At 38.0% G+C, this 26,107-nt stretch overlaps 2 protein-coding genes and 1 non-coding gene across 3 annotated transcripts in view; 1 reads left to right on the top strand and 2 right to left on the bottom strand.

Moving 5' to 3' along the window:
- Nucleotides 1-144: 144 nt before the first annotated feature.
- BLZF1 (basic leucine zipper nuclear factor 1) lies at nucleotides 145-26,093 on the bottom strand. Its single transcript, XM_025877597.2, has 7 exons — nucleotides 25,698-26,093; nucleotides 24,635-24,709; nucleotides 15,691-16,130; nucleotides 13,946-14,145; nucleotides 10,022-10,150; nucleotides 6,152-6,371; nucleotides 145-1,485 (listed from the first exon to the last, which is right to left on the bottom strand). The coding sequence occupies exons 2-7, from the start codon at nucleotides 24,663-24,665 to the stop codon at nucleotides 1,300-1,302; spliced, it is 1,206 nt and encodes a 401-aa protein (XP_025733382.1). The 5' UTR covers nucleotides 24,666-24,709; nucleotides 25,698-26,093; the 3' UTR covers nucleotides 145-1,299.
- LOC112828945 (small nucleolar RNA U13) lies at nucleotides 6,496-6,599 on the bottom strand. The gene has a single exon (XR_003209637.1). It is a non-coding gene; the product is annotated as a small nucleolar RNA U13 (small nucleolar RNA).
- NME7 (NME/NM23 family member 7) overlaps nucleotides 20,739-26,107 on the top strand; it is a 311,708-nt gene continuing 306,339 nt past the window's right edge. Inside the window, exon 1 of the mRNA XM_073899976.1 lies at nucleotides 20,739-20,761. The gene's annotated coding sequence lies outside the window, so the exon portion shown is untranslated. The remainder of the gene's footprint in view (nucleotides 20,762-26,107) is intronic.

Raw genomic sequence — 26,107 nt, 5'->3', positions numbered from 1 at the left:
TCATTTCCAAATCCAATGTCATGAAGCTTTTCCCCTATGTTTTCTTCTAAGTTTTATACTAAGTAAACCCAAAGGAAAGGCTGAAGAATCAATTATAAATAGTATAAGTTAGATGAAGACTTGAAAAGCACATTAAATCAATACTCCAAGAATGTAGAGAAATTTATTGCCATTTCAAAGTTTAACTCAGATGAATCAGACAAATAATTCATTAGCTTGACATTAAAATATGTTTTTTCACCAGATTTGTCTTTAGATTTCTTTTTTAATAGGCAATTCTGCACCTAATATAGTATAATTTGGTATAAACATATTATGGATATTTTAAAAGGCTTATAAAAGGGTGTTTTATGATGGTCCATCATAAATAAACAATAATATATATTAATATAAATTAATAATGGATTGCATTTTGAGTTTGTACAATGTTCTAGAAGGATCCTTCCTCCATTTTATATCAAATTGGATATTCCTATTGTGTTGCATTTGTCAAAATGAGCTCAGTAAAATCTGTTTCTTTTATATATGTCAAGTTGCATCCATTCGAACTATGGAATTCCCCACACAAAACCAACATGAGAATATGTTTTGCTGAAACACTTGATAATGTGGCTATAAAATATTTTTAATTTTCCTAACATAGAGCATTTAGTTTTAAAATATTAGTCCCTTCACCGATAGTATTTCCATAATCCGCCTTTGTAGTCCAAAATAAATCACCAAAAAGGGAATGGACACTCCCTCCACCCATCGCCCTGCCAGCTATTATTCCTTTAGAGTGGGGGCCAGAAAAATTTTCCTGTAAAGGGCCAGATAGGATATTTTAAGTTTTGCGGGCCATACAAGCCCTGTTGCAGCTATATTCAGTTCTGCTGTAGGGCCAAACCCAAACCCAACAACCATAGACAACAGTAAATGAACGGCTGTAGCTGCATATGACCCACCCTGCGTTAGAGTATCCCAATTAAATCTGCTCACGCTAAACACACAGCAAGGTATAACTTAGGGCCTAAAATAAAGGTAGGATCTTTTTCTTTCAGAGTCCTTTAGGAAAAGCATCATGTATGCCTGGAAAGTATCATCTACTTTAAACATATCTACATGGTTTCATTCTTTTCTTACCCTGAGGTATTTATTAAGAAAGGGTAATCTGTGGTCCAGTACATGAAACATTGTTGGGGATATATATCACTTAAATAGAAAGTGACATTCTACCATCGTAAGAACTCCAGCTCCCAAAAAATAATGACTCTTGGGTAAGAAGCAAGGGCCTGTAGCATGCCTCCAACATACTAAATGTTAAAGGACAATAAGTTCTCCCTGGCAGTGATTGCAGCAATTGAAAGTTATATTTTCATATCTAGTATAAGGATGAAATCGTCCAATATTTTTCTTTGTAGCAAGTAAGGCAGCTGGTGAAGACTCAGAAAATGGATTACCAGGTGAGCTTTCTGTACAGGTAACTGGATCCAAAATGCGTAGAACCTAAGGAAAATAAGAAGTAATGTCAGATGTATGCCTTAGGGACTCTAAAAGCCCTTGGTTTTATTGATGTAAAACTACCTATAAAGCCCCATTTCATTAATATATAACTACCATAAAAAATAACATCTCACGAATTTGATTGGTTAGAGAACTTATCCCTTTTCCAAAAAGCTCTAAATTTAACAATGACCAGTTATTATGTTACCTACTTTTCAAAAATGATGAAATTAATGTTCTTTCATGGATATTGGTGAAAAAGCATGAAAACACAGAAAAAAATATGGTTATATCAGTTCTACCTTAAGTGATGTCAATTTTTATCCTTAACCAAAAAGCACCTACCACCTCCCCTCTGTGGATCTTTCATTCAACTGCCTGGAATCAGGATCCTGCATTCTTTTAATAAAATCCTATTTCAAAGTTTTTAATTGATTGTAAAATTCTGCTCTGACTTGTTCTGCTGTTCCCCTGACTGAGACCCACAACAGGAGGAACTGTTGGGTTGAAAAAAATGCTCCAGTTAAGGGCAAAGATAACATGCTTGTTCAAAGCTCTGTTTCTTATGTTTATATTCTCTCAACGATCATCCCATGATGAGGGCGGGTTATGGTGCAAATGAGGTAGGCACTATGGTTGGAAAGGAACTGTGAAAAGCAGTGGGGGAAAGAACTTTTTTTTTTTATGTAAGCCTATGTCTTACGTAAGGAGCTTTCAGATATGGTTGGATATGCCTGTTTCTCTCACTCTCATGTTGTCCAGCAGTGTTTTTTCCTTTTAAGTTACTACCATACCCAAAGAGTTATAGCTAATTTAAGAACATCCTAGCACTATTTAAGAGCCAGCATTCTATTTTAGGACTTCTGTTTTGCAAATATATTGTGGTTTTTTCCATTGAATTTTTGAGATCTATTTTTTATAAAATTCGGTTGGGTGCTCGAGGGTATGGAAATACTCTCTATATGCTAGTACATTCTATGTCTGTAGAGAGAGAAACAAAATACCGAAGGAGTACAGTGGAAGGAGACGGAGATACCGGTACAGATAGGTTTCTAGATTTTAGCCTGGAGGTAACGGGGAAGGATTTAAGCAGGGTACCTTTCAGAGAAATCATGCTGTACACACTTGGAAGACAGGGGAAAGGGCAGGCATTAAAAGTAGACGAGGGAAGAACAAAGAAAGGGAGTTTACTGCAGTAATCTAGCTAAGAAATGAAACCTTGAGGCAATGGGGCTGAAAGGCTCAAGAGACCCTAAGAAAGTAGGACTGTCAGTTATGTTCACTAAGAGAATGTGGTGGATAAAGGATCAGGAAAAGGGGATCTAGACCAAGCCCTGAGGATACCCAATATTGCACAGTAAAACAGAATGGTCAGAAAAAAGAGAAAAGCCAGGAGGGTGTGCAGTGATGGAAGCCAAGAGAAAGGAGTGTTTCAAGAAAGGTGGGGCAGTCAATTACACCACATGCTACTGGCAGCAACTGAGGAGGCAAGGACAGTTTCCCAACAAGGAGAACAGAAAGGATAAAGACAAGGAGCTTAGTTTTGGGTACCGATTCATTATGTAAATAGCTGAGCACCCACTATGTGTAAAGGATTACTATGCCAGACCTTGAGGAAACATAAGATACAGTCCTCACCCTTAAGGGGCTTACAGTTTGCAGGGGAGAGGGAGAATCAAACAACTGCAATTTAACATGATAAAGAGCTACAATAGATAAATGCACAAAACACAATGGAAACCTCGGGAAGTGACCGTCTAAGTTTGCCAGTGAGATTCAGGGAGGGTTGATTCTTAAAGGCAGAGAGGTGCTGGGAGGGCAGTCTGGGCAGAAGTAAGTATGAACAGGGACGCCTGGGTGGCTCAGTCGTTAAGCGTCTGCCTTTGGCTCAGGTCATGATCCCAGGGTCCTGGGATCGAGCCCCGCATCGGGCTCCCTGCTCTGCGGGAAGCTTGCTTCTCCCTCTCCCACTCCCCCTGCTTGTGTTCCTTCTCTCACTGTGTCTCTCTCTGTCAAATAAATGAATAAAATCTTTAAAAAAAAAAAAAAAAAAAGAAGTAAGTATGAACAGAGGCTGGAGATACAGTGGCACGTCTGTGCAGTGAAAAGTGGTTAGCGCTGCTGGGATTTGAAGAGCAGGGGGTGGGGACACCTGGCTAATAACCTTGGGAAGAGAAGATGGAATAAAGATTTTAAAGCTTTCTATTCAATATGAAAGAATTGAGATTCCATAATGAGGGAGACTGGGATCTGTCTGAACAGGAGTACCAACACAGGTGGATTGACTTTTTCCTCTTTTTTTGGACTGGCATTTTAAAAATAACTGTCTGGCAACAGAGGATGGTCTGGAGGTAGCTAAAAAGCAAGGGGTCAAGGGACGCCTGGGTGGCTCAGATGGTTAAGCATCTGCCTCAGGTCGTGATCCCAGGCTCCTGGGATCGAGCCCCGCATCGGGCTCCCTGTTCCGCAGGAAGCCTGCTTCTCCCTCTGCTTCTCTCTCTCTCTCCCTCTGTCTTTCATGAATAAATAAAATCTTTAAAAAAAAGAAAAAAGCAAGGGGTCAATACTGGTGAAGAGGCTACTGCTGCAATAATTAAGGCTGGAGGGTAAGTGTGTGAACTTAGAAGAGGGTAAATTTACCCTCTTTTACAAATCCTACTAGGATTTGTAAAAATCCTATTTTTTACAGGATTTGTAAAACCAACAGGATTATGGGGTGGAAGAAAATAAAATAAAAAGGGTATCTACCATTTATTGAGAAATTACTATATATTAGAATCTGCTATGAGCTTTATATGCATTAATTTTATGAAATTCTCAAAACATCTATATAGTGGGTATAGTTCACTAAGATAGGGAGTAGAAGAGAAGAAGTGGGTTTCCTTTTTCTTTTTGAGGGGAGGGGAAATATAGATGTAAAAGCAAGGAGAAGAGAGGTTATTTTATTTTCAGCTGTCTGAGATGTGCATATGGAGATGTCACGCTGGATATGTCTCTTGAACCCAGAAAAAAATGTCTCCATTGAAGTCCCAAGCATAAAGCTATGGGACTAGGGTAGTCCCCAGAGAATGGAGGAAGTCTGTTACGAGAGGAAAGGCTCAAGAGTGGGCCTGGGAGGAGGATGCCTCACCCTCTGCCAAATTCTGAAAAAGAATGGTCAGAGAAGCAGTGAGTAGCCGGCCATGTAGTGTTGCAGGAACTCAGGGAGTCTGAAAAGCATGGGGAGCAGATTCCTATGGAACAAGAACACTTAAAGGAGGAAACAAGGTGATGAAGAAGAAGTTCTGAGAGGGAGTAGGAGAGGGCCAAGAAAGAGTAAGGTCATAGAAGTCAAGGGGATATCAGGGAAGGAATGCTGATACATTCTGAGAACAGTGGAGCTGGAAGGCCACTGGGTAAGTGACGGCAGGACCTGAGGAACGGATGGTATGGGAGTACATACAAGTGTGCACTGTCTGTCCAAGGTTCTCACCTATAAAGGTGATAAGGCCTTATCAGAGAACTTAGGATAGAGGGAAGATTTTTCTTTTTTAGATGGAAGACACCTGGGCGTGTTATAAGCCAAACAAGAAAGAGCCGACAGACAGAAGGGATGCTCTGGGGAGGCCTGCTGAGCCTGGAGGGGAGCGGAGCCTCGGAGAGGACAATCTTCCAGTGAGAGAAATGTATATAAGACTGGGTGCCACACAGGCAGGCTTCTAGATATCAAGTGGAACTTCGAAGAAATTTTCTGCCCCTGGCTTCTTTTTCTGTGAACTAGGAACGAAAGTCATCTGCTGAATGTGAGGTCACAGTTTGACAAGTACAGAAACAAAGAAGGCAAGCAGCTGAACTGACAGGACTGAAGTGTGCAGGGTACCTGAGAGAAGGATGATACAGGAAAAAGACACCTAAGAATGAAATCTAGGCAAGCTATGGCAGGAAAAGAAGCCAGGAGAGTGAGCTGCTCAGATAAAAAAAAAATGTAGGGATCAAGGGAATAAAAATTATGTGATCACAGGGGTAATCAGAATAAAGAATCGGGGCTGGAAAAAAAGTTGAGAGCACAGATCATGGAGAGAGGTGTTGAGTTGATTTTAAAAGTGAAACAGTTCTGGTTAATGACAAAGCCTAAGACAGGGAGATAGGAGTCAGACACTGAAATGTATGGAGGTGACCTTGGCTGTGCTGGCAGAACTGGGAGACCACAGCATTTGACAGCTCATCGGCATGAACCCTGAATTCACCCAGGACTGTAGGTACCGGGGTATGCTATTTGATTCTGCAGCATTTGGCACATTCATATCTATATATGGGTATTAACAAATAATTTCTGATGTCAGAAGTAATCCATTATCTACTCATGATGGTTGAATTAAAAATTCTACACTAATTTTCATATCACAATGAACTCAAGGACAAGATTATCACTGATTCAGTAGCTAAAAGACAGGCCCTTTCAAAACAACTAATTTGCTCCTTAAAGATAGAGTAAAAAATGTTTCAGGAATTAAAGCACAGAGGAGGAAACAATTTTCTCCAAGATCACAAGCTCATTAGCATGAGAATCAGGTTTAGATCCCGTAATTCCTAACTCCTAATGCCAAGCACTTTAGCATTATAACATACCACCTTTCAGTAAGAGGACAGTCTTAGAAGTTCCACAATCCACAAAAGAGAAATATTTTACCGTTTCAGCCATTTTTTCTGCTGGGGTGCTGTAGAATTCAACCGTTGATGGAATCTTTTTTTGACCGTTAGTGGCAACATTTCCCAGAAGATGAGCATTTACAGCTTTTGCCAACTTGTGATTTGTTAATGCTAGTTCTGCTGTGGTGTGAGGCTGTGTACTAGGGTAGTAAGTTTGCTCTCTTCCCCACTGCAAGGACACTAGGAGCTCCTCCAATAATCTGCACAGAACACACAGGAACACTGAATATTAATAAGAGGATAAAACATGAAAATCAAGAATACTCAATAAATGAGAAACCTGAAATTCCTCTCAAATCACATAGTATCTTTTTCTTTTTTTCACATCAGACGGGTAATGTGCCGAGGTCATAACAAGGTTTGAGGGAGGTACATGTCACACAACAGCGTGAACACCCAATCCTCATGCTTATGAACTACAAAAGGATCTACATAGTATCTTTCTCCTATATCTTTTTTTCAGAGTTCAATAAATTGGGAATTCTGGTAAAATAAGACTATAGAAAGCATTTATATATTTATCAGGTAATTATCTGGAAGTCATTCAACAAACAGTACTTCCGACTGAGCCACCCAGGTGCCCCAAACAGTATTTTCAGTTCTCATATTTTAGTACAGGTAAAATATACTAATATACTCATCTAGTAGTAATAGGACTATTGATCTGACTTGTGTATCTATTATTAATGGATTTTTGAATGATAAACCAACTTAAAATCCTAGGATAAAATGTATTTGGCCATGATGTATAAGGATATATATATCTTCTTTTTATATATTGTTCGATTAGGACTTTTGCATCTATGTTCATTGGAAATACCGGTCTGTAGCTTTCTTGTAATATCTCTGTCTGGTTTTGGTATCAAGATAATGCTGCCTCATAAAGTCAGTTGGAAATTATTTTCTTCTCCTGTTTTCTAGAAGAGTTTTTGTAAATTTGGCTTTATTTCTTCCCTAGTTGTTTGCTAGTATCCTTCAGTAAATCCATTTACGCCTGGAGTTTTCTTTATTGAAAGGTTTTTATTTTTTTCTAAATTTTATTTTATTAGGTTATGTTAGTCACCATACAATACATCATTAGTTTTTGATGTAGTGTTCCATGATTGTTTGCATCTAACACCCAGTGCTCCATGCAATACGTGCCCTCCTTAATACCCATCACCGGGCTAACCCATCCCCCCACCCATCTCCCTTCTAAAACCCTCAGTTTGTTTCTCGGAGTCCGTAGTCTCTCATGGTTCGTCTTTCCCTCCGATTTCCCCTCCTTCATTTTTCCGTTCCTTCTCCTAATGTCCTCCATGTTATTCCTTATGTTCCACAAATAAGTGAAACCATATGATAATTGACTTTCTCTGTTTGACTTATTTCACTTAACATAATCTCCTCCAGTCCCATCCACGTTGATGTAAAAGTTGGGTATCCATCCCTTCTGATGGCTGAGTCATATTCCATTGTATATATGGACCACATATTTATCCATTCATCTGCTGAAGGGCATCTCGGCTCTTTCCACAGTTTGGCTATTGTGGACACTGCTGCTCTGAACACTGGGGTGCTGATGGCCTTTCTTTTCACTATATCTGTGTCTTTGGGGTAAATTCCAAGTAGTGCAATTGCTGGGTCATAGGTTGGCTCTATTTTTAATTTTTTGAGGAAACTCCACACTGTTTTCCAAAATGGCTGTACCAACTTGCACTCCCACCAACAGTGTGAGAGGGTTGCCCTTTCTCCACAACCTCTCCAACATTTGTTGTTTCTTGCCTTGTCAATTTTTGCCATTCTAACTGATGTAAGGTGGTATTTCAATGTGGTTTTGATTTCAATTTCCATGGTGGCTACTGATGAACATTTTTTCATGTGTCTGTTAGCCATTTGTATGTCTTCTTTGGAGAAGTGTCTGTTCATGTCTTCTGCCCATTTTTTGACTTGATTATTTGTTTTTTGGGCATTGAGTTTGAGAAGTTCTTTATAGATCTTGGAAATCAGCGCTTTGTCTGTAGTGTCATTTGCAAATATCTTCTCCCATTCTGTGGGTTGAACAGTTTTTAACTAAAAATTCAATTGCTTTAATAGGTCAGGCTATTTAGGCTCTTTGTCTTGAGTACCCTTTGGTAGTTTAGTGTCTTTTAAGCACTCTGCCCATTTCATTTAAGTTGTTGAATTTACTGGCACAGAGTTGTTCATAATATCCCCTTATCATCTTTTTATGTCTATAGAGTCTAGGTGAAATACCCCCTTCCTCATTCCTGATACTGGTAATGTGGGGCTGTTTTTTTTTTTTTCCTGATCATGCTGCCTAAGGTTTCTTAAATTTATCTCTTCAAAGAACCAGCATTTGGCTTTCTAGTTCATTTATTTCTGCTCCCATTCTTTGATCTGCTTAATTTGCTCTTTGTGTTTCTTAAAGATGAAGCTTACATTACCGACAAGACCTTTCTTTTCTACTATGAGCATTTAAAGAAGCTATAAATTTCCCTCTAAACACTGCTTTAGTTGCCTCCCACGAAATCTGATATTTTGATATAGAGTTTACCCTTGAACAACATGGGTTTGAACTATGTGGGTCCACCTAAAGGCCGATTTTTTTTGATAAATACAGAATAGTGCTGTAGATGTATTTTCTCTTCCTTATGATTTTAGTTTATTTTTCTCTTATGATTTTAGTAACAATTTTTCTCTAGCTTACTTTATTGTAAGAACACACTATATAATATGTAGAACATATAAAACATGTGTTAACTATTTATATTATTGGTAAGACTTCTGATCAAGAGTAGGCTGTAAGTAGGTGTGTTTTTGGGGTAGTCAGAAGTTATACAAGAATTTTCAACTGCATGGAGGGTCAGCCTCCCCAGCTCCTGTGTTGGTCAAGGGTCATCTGTAATATGTTTTTATTCTTATAATTTCCCGTGATTTCTTCAACTCTTACTGATTTGATTTGTAATAAATCAATTATAGGCCTTGACTTATGATGGTTTGATGAATGACTTCTTGACTAATGATGGTGTGAAAGTGATTAACATTGAATAAAAACTGTACTTTGAATTTTGAATTTTTATCTATTTCTGGTCTAGCAATATGCAGTACCATATTTCTCACGTTGCTGGGCAGTGGGAGAGAGCCACAGCTCCTAGCAAGCTACCTGATCATGAGGGTAAACAACCGATACAACAGTTTTGTACCTTTACAACCATTCTGTTTTTCACTTCCAGTGCAGTGTTCAATTACTGAGATATTCAACACTCTATGATAGAATAGGCTTTGTATGAGATGATTTTGCCCAAGTACAGGCTAATGTAAGGAGCATATTTAAGGTAGGCTAGTCTAAGCCATGATGTTCAGTAGGTTAGGTATATTGAATTAATTTTTGACTTATGATATTTTCAACTTGCAATGAGTTTATTGGGATGCCACCCCATTATAAGTCAAGGAAGATCTGTGTATAGAAGTACAAATTGATGTTCTTCCTTAAGAGAAGTTCTGGAGCACATGAAAGTAAACTCTAATACTGTAGAATAGTCCTTAAAGATCTCCTTCCAAAGGAAAGATAGGTATACTTTTTGGCTTTTACCAAAAATTATACAAAACTGCTATAACTATAACCAAAAACTACTTTTAAACCCAGAGATTTCTTCTATTATAGCTATAATTATTTCTCTCTCAATTAAGAATGTAAGAAGCATGTAGTCTTATTTTTTTAGTCTTCTTCCCTCTCTGGGAATCTATTTTTAAAATGCTACTTGAAGAATATGCTCAATAAAAGTTATTAAATGTAGAAACACTAAAGAACTATCACAGTAACAAAAACTGCAAAAGAAAGAAGGGGTCAGAATGTAAACAAATGCCATACTTCTGGGTAGCTATCATTTCCTGACGAAACTGTTCCCGTTCACACAGGAGATCTTGAATAGCACTCTGTGCATCGCGGTTTTGACGCTGCAATCCTGCTCTGGAACTGGTTAACTCATCTGCCATCACCCTGGAAAAGATGAAAAAATCACATATACATTCTCTGACAATAACATACTGTAAAGAAGTTAGTATACTTTATTTTCATTTTCAAAAGCTTACGAAGACTGAACAGTCAAGTTACTTCTCCATTTTTAAATCTTCACTAAAAAGCACTTAAAATGTTTATGATCTTAGAACTCGTTGAGGGGATTTAAAAAATATTTGTTTAGAAAATGACAAAGAAAAAGTTATTTAACTTTCCTATACAGTGACTTTTGGAATGTACCTCAATCTTACCCTAGGTTGACCAAATTTTGAAAAAATTAACATCGATTAAATGTTTTTTAATTTTTAATTTTTAAAAAAATTTATTATGTTAGTCACCATACAGTAGTACATCATTAGTTTTTGATGTAGTGTTCCATGATTCATTGTCTGCATATAACACCCAGTGCTCCATTCAATACGTGCCCTCCTTAATACCCATCACCAGGCTAACCCATCCCTCCACCCCCCTCCCCTCGAGAACCCCCAGTTTGTTTCTCAGAGTCCATAGTCTCTCATGGTTCGTCTCCCACTCTGAGTCCCCCCGCTTCATTTTCCCCTTCCTTCTCCTAATGTCCTCCATGCTATTCCTTATGGTCCACAAGTGAAACCACATGATAATTGACTTTCTCTGCTTGACTTATTTCACTTAGCATAATCTCCAGTCCCATCCATGTTGATGTAAAAGTTGGGTATTCATCCTTTCTGATGGCTGAGTAATATTCCATTGTATGTATGGACCACATCTTCTTTATCCATTTGTCTGTTGAAGGGCATCTCAGCTCTTTCCAGTTTGGCTATTGTGGACACTACTGCTATGAACACTGGGGTGCTTATGGCCCTCTTTTCACTACATCTGTATCTTTGGGGTAAATTCCAAGTAGTGCAATTGCTGGGTCATAGGGTAGCTCTATTGTTAATTTTTTGAGGCACCTCCACACTGTTTTCCAAAGTGGCTGTACCAACTTGCACTCCCACCAACGGTGTAAGAGGGCTGCCCTTTCTCCACAACCTCTCCAACATTTGTTGTTTCTTGCCTTGTCAATTTTTGCCATTCTAACTGGTGTAAGGTGGTATCTCAATGTGGTTTTGATTTGAATTTCCCTGATGGCTAATGATGATGAACATTTTTTCATGTGTCTGTTAGCCATTTGTATGTCTTCTTTGGAGAAGTGTCTGTTCATGTCTTCTGCCCATTTTATTACTTGACTTTTTTTGGGTGTTGAATTTGAGAAGTTCTTTGTAAATCTTGGATATCAGCGCTTTGTCTGTAGTGTCATTTGCAAAAATCTTCTCCCATTCCGTGAGCTGCCTCTGTTTTGTTGACTGTTTCCTTTGCTGTGCAGAAGCTTTTTATCTTGATGAAGTCCCAAAAGTTCATTTTTGCTTTTGTTTCCCTTGCCTTCGGGGACGTGTCTTGAAAGAAGTTGCTGTGGCCGATGTCGAAGAGGTTACTGCCTATGTTCTCCTCCAGGATTTGGATGGATTTCTGTCTCACATTGAGGTCTTTCATCCATTTTGAGTTTATCTTTATGTATGGTGTAAGAGAATGGTTGAGTTTCATTCTTCTGTATATAACCGTCCAATTTTCCCAGCACCATTTATTGAAGAGACGGTCTTTTTTCCATTGCATATTCTTTCCTGCTTTGTCGAAGATTATTTGACCACTGAGTTGAGGGTCAATATCTGGGCTCTCTATTCTGTTCCATTGATCCATGTGTCTGTTTCTGTGCCAGTACCATGCTGTCTTGGTGATCACAGCTTTGTAATATAACTTGAAATCAGGCAACGTGATGCCCCCAGCTTTGTTTTTCTGTTTCAACATTTCCTTGGCAATTCGGGATCTTTTCTGATTCCATACAAATTTTAGGATTGTTTTTTCCAACACTTTGGAAAATGCCATTGGTATTTTGATCGGGATGGCATTGAAGGTATAGATTGCTCTGGGCAGCATTGACATTTTAACAATGTTTATTCTTCCGATCCATGAGCATGGGATGTTTTTCCATCTTTTTGTGTCTTCTTCAATTTCTTTCATGAGTGTTCAGTAGTTCCTAGAGTATAGATCCTTTACCTCTTTGGTTAGCTTTATTCCGAGGTATCTTATGGCTTTTGGTGCTATTGTAAATGAAATCGTCTCTCTAATTTCTCCTTCTACAGTTGCATTAGTGTATAAGAAAGCAACTGATTTCTGTGCATTGATTTTGTATCCTGCCACATTACTGAATTGCTGTATGAGTTCTAGTAATTTGGGGGTGGAGTCTTTTGGGTTTTCCACATAGAGTATCATGTCATCTGTGAAGAGAGAGAGTTTGACTTCTTCTTTGTCAATTTGAATACCTTTTATTTCCTTTTATTGTCTGATTGCTGTTGCTAGGACTTCTAGTACTATACTGAACAATAATGGCGAGAGTGGGCATCCTTGACGTGTTCCTGATCTTAAGAGAAAGGCTCTCAGCTATTCCCCATTGAGAATGATATTCGCTGTGGGTTTTTCATAGATGGATTTTAAGAACTTGGGGAATGTTTTGTCTAGCCCTATACTCTGAAGAGTTTTAATGAGGAAAGGATGCTGCATTTTGTCAGATGCTTTTTATGCATCAATTGACAGGACCATATGGTTCTTCTCTCCTCTTATTAATGTGTTCTATCACATTGACTGATTTGCGAATGTTGAACCACCCTTGCATCCTGGGGATAAATCCCACTTGGTCGTGGTGGATGATCCTTTTAATGTATTGTTGGATCCTATCAGCTAGTATGTTATTGAGGATTTGGAATCCATATTCATCGGGATATCGGTCTGAAATTCTCCTTTTTTGATGGGGTAAAAAGTTATTTAACTTTCCTATACAGTGACTTTTGGAATGTACCTCAATCTTACTCTAGGTTGACCAAATTTTGAAAAAATTAACATCGATTACTTTAAGAAAGTAATCAATTACTGGGAAGTATCACAGACAACAAGACATGAAGAAATACTTTCCTACAAATTTATTCATCACAATCAGTGATTCTTAAAGTACAGCCTGGAAATGCCTGGTGCTATGTAACAAATCTCTAGATCACTAAATTTAAATCAACAGTTACTAAGCTATGTGTGAAGCATGTGGCTAAGCACTGGAAATACAAAAATGGAACACCCAGACCCTGTTCTCCAGTCAGAGCTGGAAGGAGGGGGATAAAAAGACCCCAAATCACAATATAGAGCAGAGTTTCCCAACTACCACTGTACCCATGGGCCTAGGTGAGGGCTCTGGGGGTTTTACCTCTGTTGGAGAGTAGCCTCATCCAGTATGCCATACAAATAATTTTCTGTTTGTGCATGGACAGAAAAAGGTTGGGAAGCTCTCTTATATAGTTAATACAGTTAAAAGAGCTATGAAAACAGAGCACGGAAGAGAAACAATATTTGAGTTTTCCAGATAGAAAGTGGGGAAAATAGTGTTTTTTTTTTTTTTGTGATTTTATTTATTTTATTTATAAGAGGTCTGAGTTTAATTTTGTTTCCTAAACATTGTAGTAGGAGTGATTTCTACTATAGAGGATTAACTTAGAATTCTGGAATGAGGGAGAATCCTATGATACCACTTTTCCATTTAGGGAGACAGTGTAACTCTCCAGAGGAAGGACAATCCATACATACTTATAAATCTATGAAGTACTTTGACAATCGGAGTCAGAAATTCTCACACTACCATTTACTTCCTTGGGTTATGGTAAAAAATCTGATAGTGAAAAAGCTAGGAAATGAAATATTATTTAAAACAGAAAATACCTGCTTGCGAGGAATTTGCTCCGCCATACGTCACACTGTATAGACATACGTTCTAGCTGTTCAGAAAGTTGAGCTGTGTTTTGACCTAGGGCTTCATTTTCTAAAATAAGCTGATTTTTCTCACGGGCTAGACGTTCAAAATGATACTGAAGATCATCCCCAACAGAAGCCACTAGCAACTTTTTTAACTCTCGATTGACCTAGAAGAAAATATGACCATTACAACCAACTTAAAGTAATGTCAGTGGCTTTAATGTAGCAAAATGAAAAGAGAGAAACCGTGCTTCATGTATATGGACCTCCATTACTTAAAGTGTCTATCAAAAAGCAATATTAAATATTTAAGTTTCATAATCTATATAAACCATCTGTCTCTATGTCTACATATTTATATCTATAGTCCATGTGATTATAAACTGAGCCTCTTCTAGTAAGAGTACCAACCATTATTACAAAAGTTACAAACTGCTTCCAGTCAATACTTCAAGGCAAAAAATTAGAAAACCAAACGAATAAATCTTGCCAAAAAATATGACCGACAATATTTTAATTTTTTTAGATCTTTTTCAGTATTTAAAAATTAATTTCTTTGTGCCACAGGATTTGATTTCTTTTTTCTTTTTTTTTAGAGGGAGAGAGAAAAAGAGAGTATGAACAGGGAGGGGTAGAGGAAGAAGGAAAGAGAGAATCTTAAGCGGGTTCCACTGCCAGTGTGGAGCCCAACGTGGTGCTTGATCTCATGGCCCTGAGCTGGAAGGAGTTAATCAAGAGCCCCAGGCTTAACTGACTGAACCACCCACATACCCCTGTGCCATAGACGAACTTAAGCAAAGGAAGTAATTTAGCATATCTATAAGCATGTTCTTTGCTTTATCTAAAAAGTGAAAAATTAAAACATAAATGTCCAATAATAGGTATTGATATATGGTGTAGCAATAGAAGAACACTGTTGGTATTAAAAATGATATTGTAATAGAATATTCTGTGACATAGGAAAATAATTAAAAAGGCAAAAATGAACTCAATGTGTATAATTATGCATTTATAGCTAGACGGTATAATTATAGCTGGTACTATTTTCAATTTTTGTATTTTTTAAAATATTTACAAATAAATACTCTTTTTGTAATTAGAAATTAGTTATTTAAAAAATATTAAAGATATATTTGGATAAGAACCACTAACTATAGTGTCACTTATAAAGACTAACATCCAGCAAAAAGATGAAGGGTCTAACGGAGAAACAAAGGGTGAGGAGTAAGGCAATGTTTACTAACATGTAAAGATGGAAGAAACACAGCCAAGCACTATAGATCATTTTCCATTTACAATGAAGATACCAATGCTTATCCCACCATTCCCTTTATCCCAAGTATTACGTATGCATAAGCAAAAATACTTGGAACTTACAGATCCTTAAAACAGGAATTGTTAACTAGGTAACTTCAAAGTCTAATAGGTCAGTCTTTGATCTGGAATTTTATAACTATGACTTCTTTTACACCTATAGGTGGTCTTGTCCAGAGTACCTCATACTTCCATCTTCAACTTTAGAGGACAAGTTCCCAACATATACTAGTTCTACTTGAGGTGCTGAGAGAGAAAGAGAAATTTAAGAGGAATCTTTTTAGAGAAATGACAAGCCGAAATAAATGACATTCCAAGAGGAAATACAGTTTGCTAACACATAGGCTTAGATGGTCCAGGTGTAAAGAGCAGTGCTCATTAAAGCTATTTGTTCTTACCTCTGTCTGTACTCTGAGCTGGTTTGAAAGACCTTCTTTGTCCTGTAGTAACCTTCTTTCAGAGTTCTTGAGCTTTTCCAATATATTCTTTACCTCTGATAGTTCCTTTCTGGGTTCTACAATTCCCTCGGACTGACCAAGGAGTTCTCCTCTATGATGTCCCAGAGACTTCACCTTTGCATTCTTGTTGGGGACATCATGAGTTATAGCAGCTTTGGGAACTAATATTCTTACGGCTTCAACTTCCACTGCTTTTTCAGTGAGAATCTTCCCAAGCTGAAGGACTCCTGGGCTCTCCCCTGGAACTGCTTTCTTCCGTGGATTCTGAAGGATGTGATGCTTTATGGGTTGGACTCCAGAGGTAACTTCAACAGATTTAGGCGGCTCCTCAGTTTCCATTCCATCTCCTGCTCCTCGGACTGGGGTTAGAGTAAGGGTGACTATGAAAGGGAAAGCAAAACATAAGCTACTTGCTAAAAACAAATGCCAAGGAAAATGCCAAGATAGACTTTATCCTACATTCAGAACTACTGGCACTAAAAAGAATACAAAAAATTCAGAGTAAAAGTTAATTTTCAAAACAATCAGATGTCAATAAAAGATGGAAAAAAAATCTTATAGGTTCAAACTTTCCTTAAGTAAATGGTTTCTCTCTTGGCAAAAAATGCAAGAGATTTGGAATCAACGTATTTGGTTCTGACTTCTAAATCCTAGTATGACCCTGGCTAAACAATTGAACTGTCCACGAATCTCTACTTCATATTCTGCAAAACGGAGATAGTAACAACTGTGCTCCACGGTTGTGGTAGGAAAGGATGCAATAAGGTCAAGCACTTGGCACACCAGAGTGTGCCTTTTTAAGGTTCCTAAGCCCTTCTCTAACCTTTCCAGATTAGGCTGGGTTCCCTGTTCATTTGCACCTGCAACAGAGACTGCATTTCTTTTTTCTATCTATCAAAATGGCAAATGGACTTTTTTTCCCCAGTGTTACTAGTTATACAATGTCTATGCCTTCCTCTAGGATGTAAGTCCCATGAGGGTAGAGATGAGTAATGTGCCTTGCACCTAGCACTGTTTAGCTGATAAGACAATAAATGAATGATAACAAGGGGAGGGGCATAGGATGAGCATACATATCAATGGTTATGATGACAATCTTTGAGTGGTCACAGGCTGCAAACATGCAGCATGGTGCCTAATACTGAGCAGACATTGTTTGGGGTAGTGGGGACTTTTATGTTCAAGAAATTACTATCTAATTTAGGAGATAGGACATACATATAAAAAAATAACATGTATTACAGGGTAACAGATAATAAGAGTACAATATGTGATGCAAAATTTCTACCAGAATTTTATTTCTACAGAAATGTTAACTAAGAACAATCATGGACCAATCTTTAGTAAATTCATCACTATTATATATTTATATTTATACCTACTAAGGTAAAGACAGGAAACAGAATTCCTGGTTAAAAAGAAAATAAAGCCAAAGTATGTCCTTAGCCTCAATTACTGTTAGTTATCAGTACCATGTTCTGATCAATTAAATATCAATTTTTAATTATTAAATATTAATCATGTTTCACTGTAACCTATTACGTCAGGAGAACAATTTGCTAAGAGCAATAATAAGGCCTTATTAAAACTAAACCTTTCTTAAAAATTTCTGAAGTACAAAGCCATATGAAAAAAGAGACTATACAACATATAAACATTCTATCAAGCAAAGACTGTTGTCACCTTGATTCCTGAATTCTTGTCTTAGAAATGGAATTCTCCAGCAAAGAACCATAGGAAATGATAAGCTTGCCCAGGATGAGGTCTTTTCTAGCAAGGGAAATACCTAACAAGAAAACCTTCCTGGGTTTATTTATTAGTTTTCTATTTTTTAATGAGCTTACTTTTCTTCTTTCTCACAAACTTTGTTATACAGATGCAGAAAATGCAAAGCAGAACAGATTATCTTCACACACAGTCACTCATGTATCCTCTGGTTTTTAACATATTATTAAAAGGTTATTAAGAAGAAAAAATTACCTATCTTCTCATCACTCTAAAATAGCTTTTCATTACTTCAAGTTTCTTCATTATTTTTATGTTTGTAATCATAATTAACTTTAGAAGCTTAATCTATTTTTCTATTTTGCTGCATTCTTCATATTTTTCATTTTATGACTATATTATTTCTTCAGGTTAATATAACATTATTTATTTATTATTCTGTTGTTGGATATTTATACTTTCTCCAATTTTTCACTATAATAATGCTTTAGTGAATACTTTTGTGCCTACAGATTTTTCTCAACTTCTGGATTATTTCTTTTTAATAAATTCTCAAGAATGGAATTAATGTGGGCGCCTGGGTGGCTCAGTTGGTTAAGTGACTGCCTTCGGCTCAGGTCATGATCCCGGAGTCCTGGGATCGAGTCCCACATCGGGCTCCCGGCTCAGTGGGGAGCCTGCTTCTCCCTCTGACCCTATCCCCTCTCATGCTGTTTCTCTCTCTCTCTCTCAAATAAATAAATAAAATGTTTAAAAAAAAAAAAAAGAATGGAATTAATGTGCCAGGTGAAGATCTGTATTGTCAAACTGCCTCAAAAAACAACTCTAGCAATGTATCAATAGATCTATGCCTTATGTTCTTATTTAGTTTTATTTATTTTTTGTATGCTCAACACCGATTTAATACAATAATTAAGATTTTAATACACGAATATGTGTAAAGTGTTTAGAATGGTGTGTGGCACAGTAAGCACTAACCAAATGTTAGCTTCTACTGCTATTGTTATTATTCTTCAAAAAGGCCTAATAAAGTTTGGATCTTGATTAAAGGGAGAAAGCTTAAGTTATGTCATCAAATATAACTCTTTTATTTTCTTATGCTCAAGTCTTACAAAAGTACATCACTAGACTTGAGAACTATTTTTTCATTTAACAGATTTTGGGGGGGGAATTTTTCTTACATATATAGCAAGCAGTGTACTGGGAATCTTGAGTTATGTTAAGAGAGGAGGTGGAAAGACATCAGGTATATAATGTGTTCTATTTTACAAAACATTTTCCATTAGAATAAAATATTTTGTCATTTCCATATTGAATGTTAACTTGGGACTTAGGACTAACTCCACCTTCAAAAAGATGAATAAAGAGGGTGCCTGGGTGGCTCAGTTGGTTAAGCGACTGCCTTCGGCTCAGGTCATGATCCTGGAGTCCCAGGATTGAGTCCTGCATTGGGCAGAGAGTCTGCCTCTCCCTCTGACCTTCTTCCCTCTCATGCTCTGTCTCTACCATTCTCTCTCTCTCTCAATAAATAAATAAAAACCTTTAAAAAAAAGTGAAATAAAGAGTTTGGTATTTCAGGTCATGCTATAGCACATCTGCACTTAGGAGGAGATCTTCCACTGAACTGTTGCAAGAATGAAGGTCTGCTCCCATGTTCTTAAAATCTGCTTTTAAAAGTTTGTCTAACTCTATCTAAAGCAAATTTAATTCTGTCACTAAGATATTCTGTCATTTAAGAAGTTATGCTGAATCATGAACTACAGATTAATTAAAAACAAAACAAAAAGACAAACTAGAGCTAGACCACTCAGGTCCACTGAAGCTGAAGAAATAAGGAGGTGTGACACCCTGTGGTGATTAAACAGGATTTTTAGGCAAGTCACAACTTTTTTGAGTTGGAATTTTAGGTAATGGAGATTCAAGAACAAATCATGGAATAGTTACTGCTAAATTTAAAAGGCAAAGGAACATTAATGGGTATTTAAAAGAAATCTCTTTCAAACAAAATACGTCATAAAACGCCAGTGAAGAAATTCTATCAACTTGGTTCAGCCTCAATTTACTCTTAACTTTATGTAAACTGTTGTACTTACTCAAGCATTTATGAGTTCGAGAGTTGTACAACATGCCATGGCAGCTATTAACAACTCTGTAATAACTACGCTTCTAGCTAATGTGCACCAGCAAGGAGGCCAGTGGGAGTCAGGGCTTTCTATTTTCTTGTCTAGTAACTTGCATTTCATCATTTTGGTTTCCCTTATGACACACACAGAAACCTTTATTACATATGTGCTAAGCACAATCCAGGACACATTCAGGAGCAGTTATCGTCTCTCAGGTGGGAAGGCAATGATCCGTGGTACCAGCTCCATAATTAGGAATGATGTGTAAGTAAAGCAAAACATCAGCCCCTCTTCCCCACTCTTTGAAGGGAACCAACAGAATGATTCTGCAATTATTCATCAACTTTTCTTCTACCTGTGATCAGTAATCAAAGAATGAAGTGTATCTCAAGTTTATGGATCATTCTTACTGCCTTCCCCAAAGATTATTGAAATGTAGGGAAAGAACAAATATTCTATAACAGGAGTTGGCAAACATTTTCCATAAAGGGTCAGATAAATATTTTAGGCTCTGTGGACCACAAGGCAAAATTGAGGATAAGAGATAGGTACTTATACAAAGAAGAAAAAAAAACAACTCATTTTCAAAGATGAAACTCAAACTATAATAAGAAATTGAGTCTTTTTTTTTTTTTGTAATATGGGTCTAATAACGAGAAACATAGAATTCTTTTTTATTTGGGATAACCCTTGGCTTAAGTGGGATTCAAGGTTAGTGTTCCCCATCACCAAACTGATTTGTAAATATTCTCAGGAGGCTGAGGGCCATAACTTACCAACCCTTGCTCTAGAATACTGAGGCAAAAAGAATAGGATTTTATAGTCTGTCATTAAAGAAACATTCCTCCTTTTTTCCATAAAACTGTAAATCTAAGAAGACAGATATGCTAGGTCCATAGGATGGTGCAGTAACAAGAACACTAGACTCTGGGTCAAAATACCTTAAATCCCTATTTGCCATACATTGTGACTTTGGGCAGATCACTTACTCATTACTCTCCTCTAATCCCTCAGTGCTTTCAGAACAATGCAAATATCAGAGTGTTTTAAAATAATCTGTTTTTCTCACAGACTGGACTGTTGGGAGCTCCACAGGGCAGCGTCTACCTCCTAATCTTTGTATTGTTGGCTTAATGAAATGGTGCTTGGCACAGAAAAGATGAGTAAGTGCTTTCTGAAGTTTATCAATGTTAATATGCTACTGAGAAGATTTCATTTTAACATCCACTAACTCATTTAAAAACTGCTTACCTTTTTCTCCCTCTACACCAAAGCATTAATTCCTAACTCAGTTATAGTCTGACAAACTTTTCAGAATATACAAAGATTCAGCTATCAAACAGTCAAACAATTTAGGGATTGTCACTCAGCAATTTTAAATCAATATTTATTTATTTATTAACATTTTATTTGAGATAGTAAGAGAGAGCACGAGCTGTGGGGTGGAGGAAGAGGGAGAAGCAGGCTCTCCACTGAGCAAGGAGCCCAATGCGGGGATTGATCCCAGGAGAGCTGGAGGCAGATGCTTAACCCACTGAGCCACCCAGTTGCCCCGAAATCAATATTCTTTTATTTGTCACCAATATCATTTAATAAGATTAGTTACTATTAAATTAGAAAAATGTTAAAGACAATGGACTTAAGAGTTAGGCCCACATTCACTGACATGGAATCTAAACATTCTTTTTGTCACAGGCTCTATGAATAAAGAGTTCCCTGGCCAAGTAAATGGGGGCAAGGCTGAGCACTACATCTCTCTGCCCCTTCACAGTGTGCATTAGTAGGCTAAAGGCTCTGGGAGGTCCTGTAGTATAATCCCTCCTTTAATCCAGAATTTCCCAAATTTATCTGCCCAGGGATTCCTTCTTCACCTAATACCTGTTATTCCACAGAATAAGTGTTGAAGTTAGGTTATTTTATGGAATTCTAAATATTTGAATGTCTCAGACTTTCCTACTTGGTTTACTTTCACTAAACGGTCTGACTTTAATACCCGTAATTTTAATCTTGCTCTCAAGAAAGTTTTGGATTCAAATTCTTATTTTTGAATTGTTTCTCTTTATTGCACGCTTCCCATTCAAATGAAGTCCTAGCAGTGATGACAGGTTTTTTTTTTTTTAAAGATTTTATTTTTATTTATTTGACAGAGAGAGATACAGCGAGGAGGGGAACACAAGCAGGGGAAGTGGGGAGAGGGAGAAGCAGGCTTCCTGCTGAGCAGGGAGCCCGATTCCAGGACCCTGGGATCACTACCTGGGCTGAAGGCAGACGCTTAACGACTGAGCCACCTAGGCACCCCTCATGATGACAGTTTTGCTCAAATGTCCACTAAGAGGAACTTCTGTTGCTATGAACCAATGTTGCTTTTCTTGTGAGGCAGTTATAGGAAATGCAGGCAACTGACAAATGTCAACCATGATCAGTACACCTATTTTTAGGCCATGCAATACAAGGAACTTTTGTTCACTAACAACCATTAAGTAGGAAGAGGACTAACAGCTGAATTATGTACCTTACTGTAAAATTAAGATGAAATGAAAGAATGTATGTATAACCCTAATCCTCACTACAAACAGGTAATAATAAAAAAAATTTACTTTCACAGAGGCCTTGCAATAACTAACTTTTAATCACTAATGATAATATTGTATTTTGGTTTTGTTTTTGCCAAGCACCATGCTAATGACTTTCACCTTAGTTACCATTTAATTGCTCTATTTCTCATAAACCCCCAGTTTATTATACTTTCATTATCCTCTCTGGTTTGCTTATTTGCATACTATAAAAGTTTTCTGGTGACTCTGAAATGCTGTTCACACACAGCTGAATAAATTCAATTAAATATTTATTGGCATGATCTTCTCTTTCTTGCTTCCTAAACAGATTTAAATCCAACCCCCCCCTTTTTAAAAGATTTTATTTACTTATTTGAGAGAGAGCGAGTGAGCTCAAGCAGGGGGAGAGGGGCAGACAGAGGGAGAAGCAGACTCCCCACTGAGCAGGGAGCCAATGCAGGGCTTGCGTTCCATCCCAGGGTCCTGGGATCATGACCCTGGCTGAAGGCAGATGCTTAATGGACTGAGCCACCCAGGTGCCCTGATTTAAATCCTTCTTAAAGAGTTTGCTGTTGGAGGTCTATTTGCTGCAAATCTGGCTTCTGGAAAGTAGTTTCCCATCTTTCACTGACAGCCCCAACCTCCAGAACTCACTCCACCCAAGTCAGGAGGCCCTGACTTCGGGATATGCTAATACGGTTACCAATGCCTATGTGAACATGGTCAGTAGGCTATAAGGGTCTGAAACACAAAGGAAGAGATCTGGGCTATAGACAGATTTGGAAGTTATTCTTAAGATAATTAAGAAGCCCTGAGAGCAGAAGAGAAAGAGGGCTGAAACATATTAATATTTAAAAGATAAACCAGAAGAAGAGGAGGATGAAAAACAGAGAAAATGTTGCTAGAGCAGTGGTGTCCAGAAGAACGTTCTGCAGTGATGGAAATGTTTTATATCTGCATTTTCTAATGCAATAGCTACTAGCCACATGTGACTAATAAGCACTAGAAATGTGGGTGGGTGACTGAGGAACTGAATTTTTTTTTTAAATGACTTTATATTTTTTAAAGATTTTATTTATTTGAGAGAGAGAGAATGAGAGAGAGCACGAGAGGGAAGAGGGTCAGAGGTAGAAGCAGACTCCCTGCTGAGCAGGGAGCCCGATGTGGGACTCGATCCTGGGACTCCAGGATCATGACCTGAGCCGAAGGCAGACACTTAACCAACTGAGCCACCCAGGCGCCCTGAGGAACTGAATTTTTAATTTTTAAAAATATTCACCTAAACTCAGCCACATGTGGCTACTGCATTGGACAGTGAAGGGCTGAAAACAAGAGTGGTATCATGGAAATCAAAGAAAAAAAGTACTTCAAAAGGTGGGAATGATCAACATATGAAATGTTATAGAGAGGACAAGCACAACAGGACTAAAAAGTAACTAGTTAGCAAGTTTTATGAGTTGAATTGTGTCCCCCTCCACAAATATTCCTATGTTAAAGTCCTAACCATCCATATTTCAGAATGTGACTTTATTTGGAAATAGGGTCATTACAGATGTAATTAGTTAGGATAAGATCATACTGGAGTAGGGTGGGCCCCTAATTCAATATGATTGACGTCCTTATAAAAAAGGAAGAATTTGGATACAGAGACACAAACACAGGGAGAATACCATGTAAACATAAAGGCAGAGATCAGGGTGATGTATCTACAAGCTAAGGAATACCAAAAACTGGGGCACCTGGGTGGCTCAGTCAGTTAAACGTCTGCCTTAGGCTCACATCATGATCCTGGAGTCCCAGGATCTGGATCCAGCCTCATGTCAGGCTTTCTGCTCAGCAGGGAATCTGCTTCTCTCTCTCCCTTTATTTCTCTTCTTCTGCTCCTCCCCACCTCTCCCCCCATGCTCACGTGCTCTCTGTGTCTCTCTCAAATAAATAAAATCTTAAAAAAAACCCAAAAAACCCCAGAATACCAAAAACTGCCAGCAAACCACCAGAAACTAGGAGAGAGGCCTGGAACAGATCCCTCTCTGTGAGGCTATAAATTTCAGTTGTTTAAGCTCCTCAGATTGTGGTGATTTGTTAAAGCAGCCCAAGCAAAACAACCCAACACCAAAAAGAAGTCTTTTATACCTCCTAGTTGCTTGTCCACTTACTTAAATTTTTTAAAAAAAAATCTGTTTATTGAAATCTTAATCTTCTAATGGAGAAAAACATAGCTGCAAAACTCTGCTTTTACACTAAATGTTTAACAGTAGCTTAACAGTAGTAATGACTATTATCCAAGGATGTTAATATTCGGTGTATATCTGAGTACAGAAATGTAAACACTGCATTACAAAACAAGCATGAAGAAATCTGAAACACAAATAGTTCCCAAGAGCTCTATGAGATTTAGTTACCTGGTTCAAACATGCCTTCGTCCTGTGGTCAGAAATTGCATGTTTTAAAAACAATTATCATCAAAAGAAGAACACTTACCTTTGGTTTCTAAATTTTCAAGAGTAGTCATTTTTTAACCAATGAAAATGCACCTCAAAACTTCTACCAAAAAACCTAAAAATGTATAAAGTGAAAGAATTAAAACAATACCATACAAAGTCCCTGTAATTTAGATGTTATAATATTCTACTTGTTTTTGCATTTAGTACACATGCATTTCAAAATGCAATTTCACAGGTGATATTGTTATGGCTAACAAATGTCTCAAAAAATTATGGGAGGTTTACTTTCAAATTTGTTTCACTGTTTTTACCAAGTATACTCTATCAGATATGTGTCCTAAGAAACTTCACTGAAGTTAACGTAGGGGCTTTTGTATCACTGATAAGACAACAGGAATTTGAAAGGAATTAAGTTACTTTCTCAGGGGACATTAGCGATACTAATGTTTGATACTAATTTGCTCACTATGAGAGAGGAGCTTCCGTTTATATGTTTAAATATACGACAAAAATACTCATGATAACTTAATTTGCACTTTCTTGGGAATAAAAATTAAAATGGCATAACATATGTTTTCAGAAACGTATACATGGCCTTACAGTAAAGACCAAGATTCACTGGAGAACACGAGAAGGAAGGTAGTGCTAGTGCAGTGATATGAGTATGATAAATCGTACATTAGATGACAACTGGTTTCACCATAGAGTACTCGATCTAACTCGGCACAGGGTCTTCCATGACTACCCTGCTTCTACACTGAAAACAGGTCTCCAGAGACCCTTTTGCAAGAGCAACGAGCCCTGCCACCGTGCTCCGACGCTGCGCAGCGCACAGCACGCGCACGGCGAGGGTCTGCCCCCAAGTACCAATCCCAGGGAGGAGAGGGTGTGCGGTGGCTAACAGTTGTGGAAGCCACAAGTCTGTCAACCTCTGCCATCCCGGTAAGCCGAATCCGAAGTTCCGTCCGCGTCTGAACAAGCTTTCCCAGAACAGAAGGCAACCTTCCCCTAAATCCAAAGCGTCTGAACACCAAACTCCAACCCAGACCTCCGTCCCTCTCACATCCTCCTCCGTTACACAAGCCCGTTCTTGTACTTACCGCCCAGGCTCCTTACTCTTCCGATTTCAGGGGGCTTCACTTGACAGACTGTAGGGCTTCGCGTCACGGGGTTAACTTCGCCCACTCCTCTTCATTACCAAGCTGACCCGCCCAGGCCTTCCTGACATCCAGCTGCTAGCTCACTATTAATCACATCCTGTTCTCAGGGTTTCGTTTCCGGAATAATTTTCCAAAAGAGAAAAGTAAATACACTCTGGGGTGTCTTAAAACTGAGTAACACAGCAAGTACGGTGTAAGGCTTCGCTAAGTGAAAAATGGACAAATGTCTACTTAAAAATAAAATATAGACTATTTGGAGCTCTAGCCGCCTATGCACTTAACTTCCGGGTCACCTATCAACCAAACCTAAGTGGTGACGCTGGAAAGAGGAGGCCGTGTTCCGTCGCCGC

This window comes from Callorhinus ursinus, unplaced genomic scaffold, assembly GCF_003265705.2.
Source record: "Callorhinus ursinus isolate GAN/ISIS: 27379988/994484 unplaced genomic scaffold, GSC_fseal_2.0 scaffold13, whole genome shotgun sequence".
Taxonomy (NCBI): domain Eukaryota; kingdom Metazoa; phylum Chordata; class Mammalia; order Carnivora; family Otariidae; genus Callorhinus; species Callorhinus ursinus.
Note: the sequence above shows the minus strand (reverse complement) of the source record. Positions and strands in the feature narration are given on the sequence as shown.